The sequence below is a fragment of the Stomoxys calcitrans genome, chromosome 3, assembly GCF_963082655.1.
Source record: "Stomoxys calcitrans chromosome 3, idStoCalc2.1, whole genome shotgun sequence".
Lineage (NCBI taxonomy): Eukaryota > Metazoa > Arthropoda > Insecta > Diptera > Muscidae > Stomoxys > Stomoxys calcitrans.
Genome location: NC_081554.1, coordinates 167,671,766 through 167,692,396, shown reverse-complemented (window position 1 = coordinate 167,692,396; position 20,631 = coordinate 167,671,766). Strand labels below are relative to the sequence as shown.

Here is a 20,631-nt window from a genome sequence, read left to right as displayed (position 1 = left end):
AGTCTTTCCACAAGGAGACAGCTTATCGTGTGTTATCTTTAATATCCTGCTGGAAAAATTATACGAGATGCAGATGTGAATAGATATGACACTCTAATCACAGGAGAACCCTTGCTACTGGCCCATGCCGACGACATCGATATAATAGGTCGGTCACCGGAAGTAGTAACTGCAGCCTTTGAAAGAATGGAAAGTGAGTCAGTGAAAATGGGTCTGGCAATAAATGGAAATAATACAAAATGGATGGTATCAACTCCCAAAACGCCTTGTACAACCGAGCAGATAAAGAAAATGGAGAAAGTTGGGAACCACAACTTTGAGATAGCTAAGAACTTTATCTACTTCGGCACCGCATTAACCGAAACGAATGACACCATTTTTGAAATAAAGCGAAAAATAATACTGACAAACAGATGCTACTTTGGATTAAGTAGGCAGTTTAAAACCCAGTAAAAGCGTACTAAGTTCGGCTGGGCCGAATATTGGGAACCCACCACCATGGATTCTGCTAAAAAGTTAAACAAAACCAGTAGGGAAGAGCAAAAGTCGGGCGGTGCCGACTGAATAATACCCTACACCTACACTATAAGTGCAATGTAGGACCTATATTCAATTCTGAACCAATTTTGTTGTACCTCGGCGAGTAAATATATTCAAACTGTAAAAACTACAGTTGACCAATGACAACATTATGGCAAATTACCCAAAACCTGACGAACATATATATGAGACCTATACCCAAATCTGAGCCGATTTCGAGCAAACTTCTCAGATACTGTGGCAGTCGTCGAGGAAAGCGTTTTGCTAATTTTTGGCAAGATGGGTCAATAAATGCGTTGGCTGTGACTCTAGAAGTTAAAATCGAGCGATATATATATATATGAGAGCTATATTTAAATCTGAACCGATTTCTATTAAATTTACCAGTAATAGTGAGAGTCGAGAGAAAATCGGTAAAAGACCATTTTATTGCAATATTACCGGAAATCGGACGAACATATATATGGGAGCTATATCTACATCTGAATCGATTTTGATCAAACTCTATGTATATTGCGGTAGTAGTCGAGGATAGCGTTTTGCAAAAGTTTGGCAAGATTGGCCTATAAATATGCTTGCTGTGGCTCTAGGAGTGAAAATGGGAGCTACAATATATCTAAATGTGTACCGACTTCCATTAAATTCACCAGTAATGTCGAGAGCCGTAAAAAAATCCTTCCTGCCAAATTTCGAGAGAATCGGTAAACAAATGATCATTTTATTGCCTTATTACTGATAATCGGATTAAAATATATATGGAAGCTATATCCAGATCTGAACCTAGGTGGAAAAACATGCCTGTACCAAATTAACATGGACAGACGGACCGACAGACAGACAGACAGACGGACATGAATCAAAAAGTGATTCTGAATCGATCGGTATACTTATGAATGGGTCTATCTCTCTTCCTTTTGGGTGTTACAAACAAATTCACTAAGTCATAATACCCTGTACCACAGTAGTGGTGTAGGGTATAATTAATTTAGTTATAGGGCATAATTTCATTCTACATAACAAATTGCTGTCAAACCAGCAAAAATTAAAGCTTCTAGGAACCGAACAAGGATGATCAAGAGACCAGTTTACTTGGGAGCTATATCAGGTTATAGACCGATTTAGATCGTACTTAGTAAGTTGTTGAAAGTCGTAATAAAACACCACATACCAAATTTCAGCTAAATCGGAAAAAAATTGCGGCTTCCAGTGGCTCAAGAATTCAAATCGGGATATCGGTTTATATGGGAGCTATATCAGGTTATAGACCGATTTAGACCGTAGTTGACACAGTTGTTGGAAGTCATAACAGAACACCACATACAAAATTTAATAAAAAAATAAATCGGACAACAATTGCGGCTTTTAAGGACTCAAGAATTCAAGTCGGGAGATCGGTTTATATAGGAGCTATATCAGGTTATAAACCGATTTGGACCGTACTTAGCAAATTTGTTAAAAGTCTTAACAAAACTCTACGTGCAAAATTTTAGCCAAATCGGACAAAAATTGCGGCTTCCAGGGGCTCAAGAAGTCAAATCGGGAGATCGGTTTATATGGGAGCTATATCAGGTAATAGACGAATTTGGATCTTAGCTGACACAGTTTTTGGAAGTCATAACAGAACACCACATGCAAAATTTCAGCCAGTTCGGAGAAAAATTGCGGCTTCCAGTGGCTCAAGAAGTCAAATCGGTTTATATGAGAGCTATATCAGGTCTTACACCGATTTGGACCGTAGTTGATACAGTTGTTGGAAGTCATAACGGAACACTACATGTAAAATTTCAGCCAAATCGGATGAAAATTGCGGCTTCCAGGGGATCAATTAGTAAAGTCTGGAGATCGGTGTATATGGGAGGGAGCTATATTTTAATCTGACCCGATATGGCCCATTTGCAATCTCCAACGATCTACATCGATATTAGGTTAGGATAGGTTGAAAAGAGGGTGCAGATATTAATCCACCCCATGCCACTATGGACATACACCTAAGCCAGTAATCGACTTGTTGTACGCTCTAAAAACTATAAAGTAACCTCTAAAAAGAAAATTTTAAGTTAGTAATTCCGTGCTATATACAAAATCCCTAATCCCCTAATTTCGTTCATGTCTGATATTGTGTCTCCACCTAAGTACCGGTATCAGCTGTACGTGAATGCCGGGCAATGACAAAGGGAAATGCTCCAACGTCTCATTATCTTCCCCGCATGCCCTATGCATGCTATCACTTGCCGCACCGATTTTATATAAGTGAGCTCGTAGTCCTATGTGTCCCGTTATGATACCAATAGCTATACTGACCTCCTTCTAGATTCCTTTCAGTAATAGCCTCGTCTTCTCTGGATCCCCCCATAGGATTTTCGCCGTGTCCTACCGATCGTTTCCCTGTTCCACAATGTTGCATGCGCATTCGTCGCCCACTCCCTTAACTCGGACTCCGTCGACCCGAAAGGCTTCGGGTTAACCAAGTTTATTGACGGCAGTCCTCTGGCCTTCACCGCCAAATCGTCTGCCCTTTTATTTTCCCTTACTCCGTTATGGCCCGGCACCCAAACGATGCAGATTTTGCCATACTCAGAGAAGGCGTTAATCTCCTTTTTACACTGCAAGATTGTTCGTGAACTTACTGTCCTGGTTGTTATTGCCCTTATGGCTATTTTACTGTCCGTAAAGATGTTCACACTCGACGTCCTCACGTTAGCACCACACCACTTCACGCATTCCGTGATTGCCGGGATCTCCGCCTGCAGGACCGTATTATGATCAGGCAGTCTAAAACAGATCTCAGTCTCTGTGTTCCCACACTATCCTCTAGCTTTGATCCATCCGTGTAACATGATCTTCCAGATGGCAATACTAGGGTTCCGTCAATCCAAGACTGTGCCGATGGCAGCAGTGCCTAGCACTCGACTTCAAGGTTCATCTCAGGTATCCGATCGGAAACCTCTTTCCTTCCTTCCAGGTTTCCTATCGTCGCCTCGATTATACCGCGATGGGATGAGCTGCTCCCATCCTCAATCCATTCTCCCATCGCCTTAAGTCTCATAGCCGCAGTGGCTGCCTTACACTTAATCTGTATGTCAATGGGTCGGATATCTAGAATAGTCTCCAGTGCCCTAGTGAGCGTGGTTCTCATCGCTCCGCCTATGCCACCAAGACAACATGTTCTATGAACTTGTTTGTATGGTCCTTATGTTGCACTTTTTCTCCATAGCACTCCACCAAACTACTGAGGCGTAAGTAAGTGTTGGTCTAATCACGCTTCTGTAGAGCCAGTGGACTATTCTAGGATTCAGGCCCCATTTCGAGCCTACGGCCCGTCTACATAGTGTCCAACATCTGTTTCCAATTCAGTTTCCTGTCCAAGATCACACCAAAGTATTTGACCTTGTCAGATATCGAAATCGTCTTATTGAGGATACATCGATATAAAGTATCTGTGCAAAATTTCAAGCGGCAAGCTTTACGCGTTCGACCTCTATCGTGATTACGACAGACGGGCGGACGGACATGGCTAGATCGATTCAGAATGACGAGACTATGAAGAATATATGCACTTTATGGGGTCTTAGACGAATATTTCGAGGTGTTACAAACGGAATGACTAGATTAGTATACCCCCATCCTATGGTGGTGGGTGGGCCACATATCGACAGACGAAGATTACACTATAAAAACACTGATACTGCCCGTGATGTTATATGATTCCGATGCATGGTTACTTGTGAAAACAGACGAGGCAGTGCTTGGAGTGTTTGATAGAAAGATTCTTCGTAAAATGTATGGAGCAGTTTGCGTTAATGAAGAATACAGGCGTCGTATGAATCACGAGCTGTATGACGATGATAGCATAGTTGCACATATCAAAATACAATGGTTGCGTTGACTAGGTCATGTTGTCAGAATGGATGAGGAAGCTTCAGCAAAGAAGTCTTTTGAAGGCAAACCGGGATGACCAAAAGCCTGATGGAAAGATCGAGTGGTGGAAGACACCTAGAAATTTGGTGTCATTAATTAAAAAAGGAGTGCAGAAAATCAGGGGCTCTTAGAAGGCTATTCTGAGTTCGGCTAATGGGACAAACGTTCTGTTATAGCCAATAAAAGTAAAGTAACCATTTCAGCTCTATGAATTTTTGAATTGTCGAAAAGAAGACATTTTTCGCAACAAATCTTGGAATCTTATATAATCTTAATAAAATAAGCAGAAAACTGCATGTAATGAAAGCCATTGCCAAATTTTGGATATACCCTCTCTGTATGCCAAACTACTCAACAAAATCGAAACTTCGATACATATGAAGGACGCTTACTGATTATTATCTATCTATTACACCTATCTCCCCACATCGATTACCATCCATTGTATAGACAACTCTGTTTTAAATATTTTATCAGAAAATACAAAACAAGTTTGTCTCTTAAGTCTTTTGTTTTGTAATTGCAAACAAACAAAAGAAAAGGCAAACATGCTGCAACAGCGGCGCAATGGCAAAAGTAATTAACAAATGAAATAAAAATGTCTTTCAATCTGGCAAAACAAATGAATAAGCCAGCCAGCCAACCAACCAACATACTATGTACCACTAAACGACAATGGCGGGAATAGTGCCGTGCCCAAAAAAGCCAACAGCAAATGTAAAATACTCACTCACAACCAAAAAGTGGTGTAAAAAATAACTCAAACATACAATTATTCAGTGTTTTACGGGGCTAAGACCAGAGCATACAAGCATTTTACATTCTCATAGACGTTGCGGAGCCCAACAACAAGTTTGCTCAAAGTCTACAGTCAACTGCTTAAAATTAAAAATCAATTTCCTACGGTTTTATTCAAGTGTCGTAACTTCAAATGTCCAGAAAACTATTCTTATCACTTGTCACCCTGATATTGTTGTGGCAAATTTTAATATGTGAAGTGCATACCTATGATCCCAACGATAAGAAAATCGCCTCTGTCATACCACCAGAAGGCATGTTTGAGGCCTTCTATCCTAGAGAAGTGGATGGGGTGCCCAATGGAGCATCGCGAGCACCCCATGCCCATGGCAGTTTCTTCAAATATCGAAATCCTGCCTTGGTGGATACCAAAAATGCAGCAGCCTATGGTTATCGATTTGATGGCAAACGACGATTCAATTTTGATTGAGTAAACATCACGTGCATGAAAAAAAGTTTTTATTTTTTTTGTGAGTGGAAAGAAAACAAACACAATTGGTTTTGTCATAGAAAATAAAAATGTTTTTTTGTACGAGTTAAGTTTTGGTTCAGTGTTATGATTTTGCGTTATTTTGCATTTAGAAAAAATTTTGTTAAATAAAAAAAATATTTAAAAAACTTTATTTGTGGATGCGTGCGTAGCAAGAGCAAAAAAACAAGTAAAAGCGTGCGAAGTTCGGCCGGGCCGAATCTTATATACCCTCAACCGTATATCGCATTTGTTGAGTTCTTTTCCCGGCATCTCTTCTAAGGCAAAAAAGGATATAAGAAAAGATTTGCTCTGGTGTTAGAACGATATCAAGATATGGTCCGGTTTGGACCACAATTAAATTATATGTTGGAGACCAGGGTAAAATGTCAGCCAATTCGAATAAGAATTGCGCCCTTTGGGGGTCAAGAAGTAAAATAAAGAGATCGATTTATATGGGAGCTGTATCAGGCTACAGACCGATTCAGACCATAATAAACACGTATGTTGATGATCATGAGAGAATGCGTCGTACAAAATTTCAGGCAAATCGGATAATAATTGCGACCTCTAGAGGCTCAAGAAGTCAAGTTCCCAGATCTGTTTATATGACAGCTATATCAGGTTATTAACCGATTTGAACCATAGTTGGCACAAATGTTGGGTATCATAACAAAATACTATGTGCAAAAATTTATTCAAATCGGATAAGAATTACGCCTTCTACAGGCTCAAGAAGTCAAGACCCAAGATCGCTTTATATGGCAGCTATATCAGGTTATATACTGATTTGAACCATACTTGGTACAGTTGTTGGATATCATAACAAAACATGCCGTGCAAAATTTCATTCCAATCGGATAAGAATTGCGCACTCTAGAGGCTCAAGAAGTCAAGACCCAAGATCGGTTTATATGACAGCTATATCAGGTTATGGACCGATTTGAACTATACTTGGCACAATTGTAGGATATCATAACAAAACACGTCGTGCAAAATTTCATTCCAATCGGATAAGAATTGCGCACTCTAGAGGCTCAAGAAGTCAAGACCCAAGATCGGTTTATATGGCAGCTATATAAGGTTATGGACCGATTTCAACCATACTTGGCACAGTTTTTGGATATCATAACAAAACACGTCGTTCAAAATTTCATTCCAATCGGATAAGAATTACGCACTCTAGAGGCTCAAGAAGTCAAGACCCAAGATCGGTTTATATGGCAGCTATATCAGGTTATGGACCGATTTGAAACATGCTTGGCATAGTTATTGGATACCATAACAAAACACGTCGTGCAAAATTTCATTTCATCATCCAAAGATCGGTCTATATGACAGCTATATCCAAATCTGAACCGATCTGAAGACTAATGTCGAGTAGCCTAACTCAACTCACTCTCCCAAATTTTAGCAAAATCGGATAATAAATGTGGCTTTTATGGGCCAAAGACCCTAAATCGGCGGATCGGTCTATATGGGGGCTATATCAAGATATAGTCCGATATAACCCATTTTCGAACTTAACCCGCTTATAGACAAAAAAAGAATCTGTGCAAAGATTCAACTCGATTTCTCTACTTTTAAAGACTGAAGCGTGAGTTCAACAGACAAATGGACGGACATGAATAGATGGTCTTAGATTTTTACGCTGATCAAGATTGCCCGATTTCAACGAAATCGGGCAATTAATAAAGCTTTTATGGGCTTCAGACCCTTTGTCGGCATATTAGTCTATATGGTAGTTATAGCTAATTATAGTCCGATCTGAACCATATTTGGATCGGATGTCGGAAGGCTTAAAATAACTGACCTTTTTTAAATTACAGCAAAATCGGGTAATAAATGAAGCTTTTATGGGCCTTAGGCCCTTAGGCCCGGCAGATCGTTAAATAATGAAGCTATACCTAAATATAGTCCGATTTGAACTATATTTGGTACGAATGTCGGGAGCCTTAAGACAATTTATTGTGTCAAATTTCAGCAAAATCGGGTAATAAATACATAAATGCAACATGTTCTCTGAACCTGCTGTATGGTCCTTATGTTGCACTTTTTCTCCATAGCAGACCACCAAACTACTGAGGCGTAAGTAAGTATGGGCCTAATCACGCTCCTATAGAGCCAGTGGACTATCCTCGGATTTAGGCCCCATTTCGAGCCTTCTCAGTACGCTCCTGAATGTGACACTTCCAATTCAGTTTGCTGTCCAAGATCACACTTAAGAATTTGACCTTGTCAGATATCGAAATCGTCTTATTGAGAAAACGTGGTGCCTCAAATTGGCCCACCTTCGTCTTCCTAATGAACAGGTATACTTCAGTTTTCTTTGGGTTAAAATTGAGACCTCTGGGTCTAGCCCAGTCATATGCCATATACAAGCCCCTTTCGGCCCCTCTCATAGATGGTGCGGATCCTTACCCCTTATAAGTAGTAAAACTTCGTCTGCGTTGCAGACGGTTTCAAATCACTCGTCAGTCAACACCCGTAATGTCACCCATAGAAGTGGCGATAAAACCCCCCACTGTGGGGTGCCTTGTGCCACTGTCTCCCTTATATTTATGACACACAATTTATCCACCGGTTTTTTAGCATATGGTTTATCCAGTCCCAGACCAGAACCGGGTCCACCCGGTACTGGTCTAAGGAGTTGATCAGTGTGCCGATTCGCACAACCTAACAGCCCTGGTGTTGCCATATGACAAGGCTGAGTTATCAACGATTTCCATCAGTATCTCCTCAAATTACTTTGGCAAATTGTCAATTTTGGATTACTATTTTAAAGCCCAGTTCGTGCCCACTTGTTAGAAATACACACTTCTCATCATTCAGAAACATGCAACTATTCCCAACAACGACAAACCGTTGTTATTTTACAGTTAAAATGCTACGTGAACTTTTGCGTTGCCATATGGCAATACCACGGCGATCAGGGCTTAAAAATAATCAAACAGATAATAAGATAATTAATTTTACCACAAGATCATTTATAACCGTACAACCAGGGTAAGAGTCTAATTAACATTGTGATTATATGATGCATAGCAACCTTCAGCATATAGTGATGCCAAGTTTCTTAATGCATACTTAGCCAAGACTAGAACCATCGAGAGCAAACAATTTGCAGCGCCAATTTATTTTTAGTGTGGCTGTGGTTGCTAACAACATAATTGTAGTTGGCTTCTATGACGCTAGGTGTGCTAAACAACGAACAAACGTTCGCCATCAGATGTCGTTGTGGAATTTGTTCTGCTTTGTGCATTTATTGGGTTGCCCAAAAAGTAATTGCGGATTTTTCATATAGTCGGCGTTGACAAATTTTTTCACAGCTTGTGACTCTGTAATTGCATTCTTTCTTCTGTTAGTTATCAGCTGTTACTTTTAGCTTGCTTAAGAAAAAAGGTTAAAAAAGTATATTTGATTAAAGTTCATTCTAAGTTTTATTAAAAATGCATTTACTTTCTTTTAAAAAATCCGCAATTACTTTTTGGGCAACCAAATAGAATGATCACTACGGAAATGGTCATTTGTCGAATTTCTATATCCTCCACCATAGGTTAGGGTACTTAGGAGGACACTCGGTTACTTCGGTTACAAGCCGCTTTACTGGGTCCAGGAGAAGGTAGAGGAGAAAAAGAAGGGTGATAAACATAGATAGAAATACACCACAGTGCGGTGCAGTATAGTAAAGGGTGATTTTTTTGAGGTTAGGATTTTCATGCATTAGTATTTGACAGATCACGTGGGATTTCAGACATGGTGTCAAAGAGAAAGATGCTCAGTATGCTTTGACATTTCATCATGAATAGACTTACTAACGAGCAACGCTTGCAAATCATTGAATTTTATTACCAAAATCAGTGTTCGGTTCGAAATGTGTTTCGCGCTTTACGTCCGATTTATGGTCTACATAATCGACCAAGTGAGCAAACAATTAATGCGATTGTGACCAAGTTTCGCACTCAGTTTACTTTATTGGACGTTAAACCAACCACACGAATGCGTACAGTGCGTACAGAAGAGAATATTGCGTCTGTTTCTGAGAGTGTTGCTGAAGACCGTGAAATGTCGATTCGTCGCCGTTCGCAGCAATTGGGTTTGTGTTATTCGACCACATGGAAGATTTTACGCAAAGATCTTGGTGTAAAACCGTATAAAATACAGCTCGTGCAAGAACTGAAGCCGAACGATCTGCCACAACGTCGAATTTTCAGTGAATGGGCCCTAGAAAAGTTGGCAGAAAATCCGCTTTTTTATCGACAAATTTTGTTCAGCGATGAGGCTCATTTCTGGTTGAATGGCTACGTAAATAAGCAAAATTGCCGCATTTGGAGTGAAGAGCAACCAGAAGCCGTTCAAGAACTGCCCATGCATCCCGAAAAATGCACTGTTTGGTGTGGTTTGTACGCTGGTGGAATCATTGGACCGTATTTTTTCAAAGATGCTGTTGGACGCAACGTTACGGTGAATGGCGATCGCTATCGTTCGATGCTAACAAACTTTTTGTTGCCAAAAATGGAAGAACTGAACTTGGTTGACATGTGGTTTCAACAAGATGGCGCTACATGCCACACAGCTCGCGATTCTATGGCCATTTTGAGGGAAAACTTCGGAGAACAATTCATCTCAAGAAATGGACCGGTAAGTTGGCCACCAAGATCATGCGATTTGACGCCTTTAGACTATTTTTTGTGGGGCTACGTCAAGTCTAAAGTCTACAGAAATAAGCCAGCAACTATTCCAGCTTTGGAAGACAACATTTCCGAAGAAATTCGGGCTATTCCGGCCGAAATGCTCGAAAAAGTTGCCCAAAATTGGACTTTCCGAATGGACCACCTAAGACGCAGCCGCGGTCAACATTTAAATGAAATTATCTTCAAAAAGTAAATGTCATGGACCAATCTAACGTTTCAAATAAAGAACCGATGAGATTTTGCAAATTTTATGCGTTTTTTTTAAAAAAAAAGTTATCAAGCTCTTAACAAATCACTCTTTAGGAACGACTGAAAAATGAAACCAACGTACGAAACAAAAAAGTAGGAATCCAGACGGATAGGGTAGAAAATCTCACTGGTGGGCTTATAGTTAACTAAGCCAATTCATACTCACTCCAGAATGACAAGAGGACGAAAGGCATACAGAGACTCTAGACATTGCAAGAGATATTTACCCATTACCTGTGTCTTCCCCTCGCAATTGCATTGCAGTAACACAACATGTAAAAACGTGCTAAGTTTGGTCGACCCGAATCTTAGGAACCTACAACCATGGATTCTACTAAAAATTAAAAAAAGGAAATTAGTTGAATGGCACCTGTGTATTTTACCTACATTTCTGCCAAATCGGTTAAAAGTTAAGGCTTCTAGGGGCCGTAGAAGACTAATGGAAAAATTGCCTTATATGGGAGCTATATGAGTTAATAGGCCGCTTTGGAGTATAGTCACCATGGATGCTAAAAGTCATAACAGAATATTACGTGAAAAATTTCAGCCCAATCAGGTGAAAATTGTTGTAGAAGCTCAAGAACCCAAATCCGGGGACAGGTTTATATGTGGGCTATATCAGTATATAGATCGATTCGGATCATACTTGACATGGATGTTGGAAGTCATAGCCGAAGTCTTTGTGTCCAATCTCAGTCAAATCAGGTGAAAATTGAAGCCTCTGGGAGCTCAAGCATTCAAATCCGGGGAACGGTTTGTATGGGGGTTATAGCAGTTTATTGACCGATTCGGATATAATTGACACGGACGGCGAAAGTCATAGCAGAAGTCTTTTTCTCAAATTTCAGCCACATCAGGAGAAAATTGAGACCTCTAGGAGCTCAAGCAATCAAATCCGGGTATCAGTTTATATGAGGGCTATATCAGTGTATAGACTGATTCGGATCATACTTGACACGGGTGGTTAAAGTTATAGCAGAAGTCTTTGTCTCAAATTTCAGCCTTATCAGTTGAAAATTGAGCCCTATAGAGGCTCAAGAATTCAAATCCGTGTAACGGTTTATATGATGGGTATACCAGTTTATTGCCCGATTCGGATTATACTCGGTTTTCATTCAAATCGGATGAAAATGAAGGCTTTCAGGGACTCATTAAGTAAAATCTGGGGATCGGTTTGTATGGGGGGTATATCCAAATCTGAACCGATGTAACCCATGTGCAATCCTCAACGACATAAAACGAAAAGAAATAAAAATGCAAATTTGCCCATTAACATTCCATTAAGGAACAGGGGCAAACTGCTCACATATGAATGAGTGCAGTCCGATTCAAGTTTAAGCTCCATGATTAGGGGCCTCATTTTTATAGCCGAGTCCGAACGGTGTGCCGCAATGCGACTCCTCTTGGTGGAGAAGTTTTTACATGGCTGTCATATAAAATGGTACAGTACCTCCCAAATGTCGCCAACATTAGGAGAGGGTAACCGCCGCTGAAAATTTTCATGATATTCTCTCCAGAATTCGAACTCAGGCATTCAGCGTCATAGGAGGACATGTTAACCTCTGCGCTACGGTGGCCTCATCGAAAAGAAGTATCTGTGGAAAATTTTAAGCGAATATCTTTATTTCATTCGAATGCTTACGAGATTTCGACTGACGGATGCACGGACAGACAGACGGACATGGCGAGATCGACTTAAAATGTCTCGACGATCAAGAATATGTGTACTTTATGGGGTCTCAGACGCATATTTACAAACAGAATGACGAATGTTGTCCAATCATCACGAAATTTTGCACATATCACTTTTTTGTCGCAAGGATGAACGCTATTATGATAAAAATCGGTTCAGATTTAGATATAGCTCCCATATAGGGTTGCCCAAAAAGTAATTGCGGATTTTTCATATAGTCGGCGTTGACAAATTTTTTCAACGGCTTGTGACTCGGTAATTGCATTCTTCCTTCTGTCAGTCATCAGCTGTTACTTTTAGTTTGCTTTAGAAAAAAAGTGTAAAAAAAGTATATTTGATTAAAGTTCATTGTAAGTTTTATTAAAAATGCATTTACTTTCTTTTAAAAAATCCGCAATTACTTTTTGGGCAACCCAATACTTTTATATTTGCCGAATTTATAATTGTAGGGTGGGTGTAGGGTATTATATAGTCGGCTCCGCTCGACTTTTGCCTTTTCTTACCGGGTTTTTCCTTGTTGCTGTTAATAAAAAATTCTTTATTAATAATTTTTACAAATTAGGTAAAATAAGTTCATGCTTCCTTGCAGTAATAGTCAATCAGCATCCTTCAATTGTATTATGAGTTGCCACCAGGCTTATAGGTGGTATTGTGAATTTTATCCAAATGTTTCTGATATTCAAGTAAAGAATTTGTCTTATATGCAGTGCGATCATTTCGGTCCTTTTCAGACGAGCCCTTATCACACAATTTACATTCATACATATATTTTCCCGGATGTTTGCCCGTCTTCAAGACATGCTTTCGCAGATTCTCCAAAACATTTGTGCGAAAATCACAATGTTGACACTGATAGGGTTTTTCGCCGGTATGACAACGCATGTGCCTTTGCAGATGTCCCTTGATCTTGGTCTTGAACGAGCATTTGTCGCAGTCGAAATATTTCACATCATCTTCGGGCATATGCAATTTTTGGTGCCTGTAAAAGAAAGGAAATAAATAAGGTCAAGAGGGAATAATAAAGAAAACAAGTAAAAGCGTGCTAAGTTCGGCCGGGCCGAATTTTATATACCTCCACCATGGATCCCATTTGTCGAGTTCTTTTCCCGGCATCTCTTCTTAGGCAAAAAAGGATATAAGAAAAGATTTGCTCTGCTATTAGAGCGATATCAAGATATGGTCCGGTTTGGACCTCAATTAAATTATATGTTGGAGACCTGTGTAAAATGTCAGCCAATTCGAATACGAATTGCGCCCTTTGGGGGCTTAAGAAGTAAAATAGAGAGATCGATTTATATGGGGGCTGTATCGGGCTATAGACCGATTCAGACCATAAGAAACACGTATGTTGATGGTCATGAGAGGATCCGTCGTACAAAATTTCAGTCAAATCGGATAGTAATTGCGACCTCTAGAGGCTCAAGAAGTAAAGATCCCAGATCGGTTTATATCGCAGCTATATCGGGTTATGAACCGATTTGAACCTTATTTGATACAGTTATTGAAAGTCCTAATAAAATACGTCATGCAAAATTTCAGCCAAATCGGATAGGAATTGCGCCCTCTAGAAGCTCAAGAAGTCAAGTCCCCAGATATGTTTATATGACAGCTATATCAGGTTATGGAACGATTTGAACCACCGACCGTCCTCCGTCCGTCTGTCTGTCGAAAGCACGCTTACTTTCGAAGGAGTAAAGTAAGCCGCTTGAAATTTTGCAAAAAATAGTTTTTATTAGTGTAGGTCGGTTTGAATTGTAAATGGGCTAAATCGGTGCACGTTTTGATATAGCTGCCATACAATCCGATCTTGGGTCTTGACTTCTTGAGCCTCTAGAGGGCGCAATTCTTGTCCGATTTGACTAAAAATTTCGCACATATTGTTTTGATATCACTTCCAACAACTATGCTAAGTATGGTTCAAATCGGTCCATAACCTGATATAGCTGTCATATAAACCGATCTTGGATCTCGAGTTCTTGAGCCTCTAGAGGGCGCAATTCTCGTCCGACTTGGTTGAAATTTTGCACGACGTGTTTTGTTATGACTTCCAACAAATGTGTTAAGAATAGTTCAAATCGGTCCATAACCTGATATAGCTGCCATATAAACCGATCTGGGGTCTTGATTTCTTGATCTTCTGCACGGTGCAATTCCTATCCGATTTGGTTGAAATATTGCACGACGTGTTTTGTTACGACTTCCAACAACTGTATTAAGAATGGTTTAAATCGATCCATAACCTGATATAGCTGCCATATAAACCGATCTGGGGTCTTGACTTCTTGAGCCACTAGAGGACACAATTATTATCCGATTTAGCTGAAATTTTGCACGACGTGTTTTGTTACGACTTCCAACAACTGTATTAAGAATGGTTTAAATCGATCCATAACTTGATATAGCTGCCATATAAACCGATCTGGGTTCTTGACTTCTTGAGCATCTAGGGGGCGCAATTCTTGTCCGATTTGGCAAAGATTTCGCACGTGGTGTTTTGGTATCACTTCAAACAACTGTCTTAAGTATGATTCAAATCAGTTCATAACCTGATATAGTTGCCATATAAACCGATCTTGCATCTTGATTTCCTGAACCAATGGAGGGCGCTGTTCTTATCCGATTTGGCTGAAATTTAGCATGCAGTTGTTTGTTATGACTTCCAACAAACTGTGCCAAATATGGATCAAATCGGTCTATGACCTGATACAGCTGTCATATAAACCGATCTGGGGTCTTGACTTCTTGAGTCTCTAGAGGACGAAATTCTTATCCGATTTGGCTGAAATTTTGCATGACGTATTTTGTCATGACTTTCAACAACTGTGCCGAACATGGTTCAAATCGGATCATCACCTGATATAGCTGCCATATAAACCGATCTGGGGTCTTGACTTCTTGAGCCACTAGAGGACGCAATTATTATCCGATTTGACTAAAATTTTGCATGAGGTGTTTTGTTATGATTTTCAACAACTGTGCTAAGAAAAGTTAGAATCGGTCCATAACCTGATAAAGCTGCCGTATAAACCGATCTGGGGTCTTGACTTCTTCAGCCACTAGAGGGCGAATTTATTATCCGATTTAGCTGAAATTTTGCATGAAGTGTTTTGTTATTATATCGAACAGCTGTGCTAAGAATAGTTAGAATCGGTCCATAACCTGATATAGCTGCCATATAAACCGATCTGGGGTCTTGACTTCTTGGGCCACTAGAGGACGCAATTATTATCTGATTTGGCTGAAATTTTGCATGACGTGTTTTGTCATGACTTTCAACAACTGTGCTAAACATGGTTCAAATCGGTTCACCACCTGATATAGCTGCCATATAAACCGATCTGGGGTCTTGATTTCTTGAGCCTCTAGAGGACGCAATTCTTATCCGATTTGTTTTATTATAACTTCCATCAACTGTGCTGAGTATGGTTCAAATCGGTCCATAACCTGATATAGCTGCCATATAAACCGATCTGGGCTCTTGACTGCTTGAGCCACTAGAGGACGCAATTATTATCCGATTTGGCTGAAATTTTGCTTGAGGTGTTTTGTTATGACTTCCAACACCTGTGCTAAGAAGAGTTCAAATCGGTCCCCGTTTTGATATAGCTGCCATATAAACCGATTTGAGGTCTTGACTTCTTGAGCCTCTAGAGGACGAAATTCTTATCCGATTTGGCTGAAATTTAGCATGACGTGTTTTATCATGACTTTCAACAACTGTGGCGAACATGGTTCAAATCAGTTCATCACCTGATATAGCTGCCATATAAACCGATCTGGGGTCTTGACTTCTTGAGCCACTAGAGGACGCAATTATTATCCGATTTGACTAAAATTTTGCTTGAGGTGTTTTGTTATGACTTCCAACACCTGTGCTAAGAAGAGTTCAAATCGGTCCCCGTTTTGATATAGCTGCCATATAAACCGATCTGAGGTCTTGACTTCTTGAGCCTCTAGAGGACGAAATTCTTATCCGATTTGGCTGAAATTTTGCTTGAGGTGTTTTGTTATGACTTCCAACACCTGTGCTAAGAAGAGTTCAAATCGGTCCCCGTTTTGATATAGCTGCCATATAAACCGATCTGAGGTCTTGACTTCTTGAGCCTCTAGAGGACGAAATTCTTATCCGATTTGACTAAAATTTTCCATGAGGTGTTTTGTAATGATTTTCAACAACTGTGCTAAGAATAGTTAGAATCGGTCCATAACCTGATATAGCTGCCACATAAACCGATCTGGTGTCTTGACTTCTTGAGCCACTAGAGGGCGAATTTATTATCCGATTTAGCTGAAATTTTGTACAACTGCTTCTCTTATGACCTTTAACATACGTGTCTAAGATGGCCTGAATCGGTTTATAGCCAAATACAGCTCCCCTATAAACAGATCTCCCTATTTTACTTCTTCAGCCCCTAAAGTGCGCAAATCTTACTAGATTTGGCTGAAATTGTACACAATGACTTCTACTTTGGTCTCCAAAATTCTGTTCAATTAAGGTCCGAAATCAACCATAACTTGATATTTTTCCAATAACGTAGGAATTCTTTTCTTTGATCCTTTGTTTGCCGAAAAAGAGATACCGCGCATAGAACTCGACAAATGCGATCCATGGAGGAGGGTATAAGGATTCGGCCCGGCCGAATTTAGCATGCTTTTACTTGTTATTATTTAGAGCGCGCAATAAGCCGATTGCGCATCCTCTTTTCACCCTCTTTTTGTAAGAAAACATGTTACGTTTAAGGCAACATATTATTGTTGTGGCAAACATGTAAGGTATTTAGCATGCATATGATGGTAGTAGGTATGTCTATAGTGGCATTGGGCGGATTGATGTCCGCACCCTCTTTTCAAATTAAACTAACCTATTATGTTTTTAAGAAAACATTAGGTTTGAGACAACATATTATTGTTGTGACAAAAATACAAGATATGTGGCAAGCATGTGATGGTAGCAGGTAAACGAATTGTGATTGTGGTAAATATATCGTATTTTGTGACAAACAAAAACTATTTGTGAATGATTGATAATATACATCTTTTCTCGAATGGAGTTGTGAAGCTTAAGAATGCAAGGAGACTTAAAATGGTCTCGTGGAAGCTCAATAAGCAGCATGTTAGCAATTACCCAAGACAAAGCTGCAGATACTATCTAACTTCCTAATGTTTTACATTTAAGGTAACTAAACATAGTAACCATTTCAGACAAATGTGATAATATTATCCAAAATATTTTGGAATTTCAGATTAACAATTCAAAAATATTTAGAACTTCACTTGCCTCGAATGTTTCTTTAGGGTTCTTGCCCGAAAATGTCACAAAAATCTAACAAAACTTCAAAAATATTTGATTAATTTCAAAACTTCGTGCAGAATTTCCCTGAATTTCTTTTACCTTTTCTTAAAATAATACCCCAGACAACTATAATGATCATTCCGAACTTTCCGCCCAAAACTTTCAGAGTTGCTGTAACTATCGGGAATTTGTGCAGTAATGCTCACCGAATATGGAAAAAACACTCGACAAAAAGTGATTTCTGCGTTGTTATCCAAAACCTAACAAGGAACCATCATTAGGCGTATTAAAAATTTTCCTTGTTTGCAAAATCATCATCAAATTGTTGCACGTTTTTATGATAACGAATGGTCAATTTTGAAATTGTTGGTTTCTTTTCGTAAGCCCATGCACAATTTTTTTTTCCTTGGCCGATTTGGCCATCACAGTGCGTAACGACAGCAAGCCAATCGCATAACCACAAATGTCGTCCAAATCAAAATGGAGAACATAAAAGAGAAGCAACCTCTCAGCCAGCAAAACCTTAACCAGACCTATGGGACGGACAAACGATCTGCAGATTAAAATACCGCCGCCAAGTGTCGTCCTTTTTAGACACGGCAAACAACAATGCCAATATCGATCGTCACATACTCGTACACAAAGTAATATAGCAGGGCTTACAGGCCTCAACCATGCAGACGACAACAAAGCCAATGTTGTGTGGACAAACGACGTCATTCTTCTCCCTCAACAAAACGTGACTTATCGATCGCTTTGATATGTTCTGTGAATTTTTACACAGAGTCACATACGAAAAATTCTTGGGGATCAACAAAAAAAAAACACAGAAAAAGGAAAAACACAGGCACATTACTTTGAAGGGGGATGCAGAGAGAGAAAAATATAATTTCTAAATAATTGTAAAAAATATTTTAAAAATTATATAAAAACCATTAGAAATTTTTAATTTTTCCTTAATTCCTTAAAAACCTCTGGTTTTAATATCTAAAACCGATTATGTATTATGATTTTCTATATAAAAATGTTTTTTTTTCTCTATGTATTGACATTGCTACCACATGTCTATCTATCCATACCTCTTCGCAACCTTTTCCATAGACCAGAAAAATTTTATTCAAGTTTCCTGGATGACCAGGGAGTGAACCAACTCAGGGAGTGAGTGAACTGCGGCAGCTCCAAATAGCCAATTGCATTTAAATGCAATTGCAATTGCCACTGTGGAGATCAGCAATACACATTCGTATGTAATCTCGTAATTTTGAATACGGTCACCATATATGGCAGCACTGCCAGTGGCCAATGATCAACATGTGCAGAACGGGAGTAGATTTTATGGTAGATGGTTGTGTATTCAAAGGCCTTTTTGGGAGGATGAAAGTAGAAAATTGGATCCAAAATTCGCTTTTATATGAAAAATTTTCAAAATCTGTACCCCATGTTGAGGAAGTGCCTTGTTTGCTTTGAATATTTGATAGCTCGTGGATTTTTGGGACTTGACATACATTGGGTTGCCCAAAAAGTAATTGCGGATTTTTTAAAGAAAGTAAATGCATTTTTAATAAAACTTAGAATGAACTTTAATCAAATATACTTTTTTTACACTTTATTTTTCTAAAGCAAACTAAAAGTAACAGCTGATAACTGACATAAGAAAGAATGCAATTACAGAGTCACAAGCTGTGAAAAAATTTGTCAACGCCGACTATATGAAAAATCCGCAATTACTTTTTGGGCAACCCATATATTTATGGACTTTACACGTTGAGGCCAGCATTGTGCAGAGTTTAGACTGTCCGCCTATGACGCTGAAAGCCTGGGTTAAAATCCTGGCGAGACCATCAGAAAAAATTTTCAGCGCTTTTTTTTTCCCCTCCTAATGCAGGCAACATTTATGAGATACTATGCCATGTAAAACATTTCTCCAAAGAAGTGTCGCACTGCGACACTCCGTTCGGGGCGCCACCCCAACACTTGACCCCCAAAAATTGGTTATCAAATTCGTTTTCTGCCATGGTCGGTAAATTTGTACTCTTTGTCGAGCTTCACTCTCCTTCAGACCCCAATTGCCATGGCGAACAAATACGTCCTATTTGGAGGTTGTTATGGGGATGGGACGTCCCCTAGATAGTTGGTCCCTAATGTTGACTTTATATTCATGGTCTACTCCTAAATATTGAAATTAGATTCCCAAATATTGATATCAGATTCGTGCTGATTCCCAAAGACCTTTCATTAAAACCCCATATTGCTATGGTTGAAAATTTGTCCTGTTTTGGGGGTGTTTTAGGGAAGGGGCGGCCCTCCAAACACTTCGTCGCACATTTAAATACCAGATTCGTATACTACACCCAAATAACTTTTATCCGACGCCCAGTTTGCCTTGGTCAGTAAAAAAATCCTATTTGAGGGTGTATTAGGGAAGGGAGGGACCCTCGAAAACTTGTTCCCACATTAGGATATGAGATTCGTATTCTACTCGCAAATACCTTTCATTTGAGTCTCATATTGCCATGGTCGTCGGTAAATATGTCCGATTTAGGGGTGTTTTTGGGAGGGTGGGGGGTTTGGGGTCCGCCAAACACTTGCTCCGACAATTGGATATCAGATACGTTTTCTACTCTTAAATACCTTTCATTTGAGTCCCATATTGTCGTGGTTGGTCTATAAATATATTTGGTGAGTTTGAGGGTTGGGCCGGACCCCCATTGCACCCCACCAAAAGTTTGTATACCAAATTTTTGTTTTTACTCTAAGCTACTATAAGAGAGAACACACCATCTCTGAGATCTGGCGTTTCTGAAAATTAGGGCAAGGGGGAGTGTCCGTCAGATATCAAAAAATTTGGTACTCTATTTTCACCACGGGATCATTTTGCGTCATCTGTGAACATTTCAAGAAAATTGGTTCAGCCGCTTTTGAGTCCATACGGAACAGACAAACAAACAAAGACAAATTGATTTTTATATATAAGAGA

General features: G+C 39.5%; 2 protein-coding genes across 2 annotated transcripts in view; one reads left to right on the top strand and one right to left on the bottom strand.

Annotated features, from left to right (window-relative positions):
• Positions 1-5,297: 5,297 nt before the first annotated feature.
• On the top strand, positions 5,298-5,686 carry LOC106088695 (uncharacterized). Its single transcript, XM_013254345.2, has one exon. The coding sequence runs from the start codon at positions 5,390-5,392 to the stop codon at positions 5,684-5,686; it is 297 nt and encodes a 98-aa protein (XP_013109799.1). The 5' UTR covers positions 5,298-5,389.
• Positions 5,687-12,888: 7,202 nt separating this feature from the next.
• LOC106093631 (zinc finger protein 420) overlaps positions 12,889-20,631 on the bottom strand; it is a 276,735-nt gene continuing 268,992 nt past the window's right edge. The window contains exon 7 of the mRNA XM_059365677.1: positions 12,889-13,340. Within this exon, the coding sequence (XP_059221660.1) occupies positions 12,980-13,340 (361 nt within the window). The 3' untranslated portion in view covers positions 12,889-12,979. The remainder of the gene's footprint in view (positions 13,341-20,631) is intronic.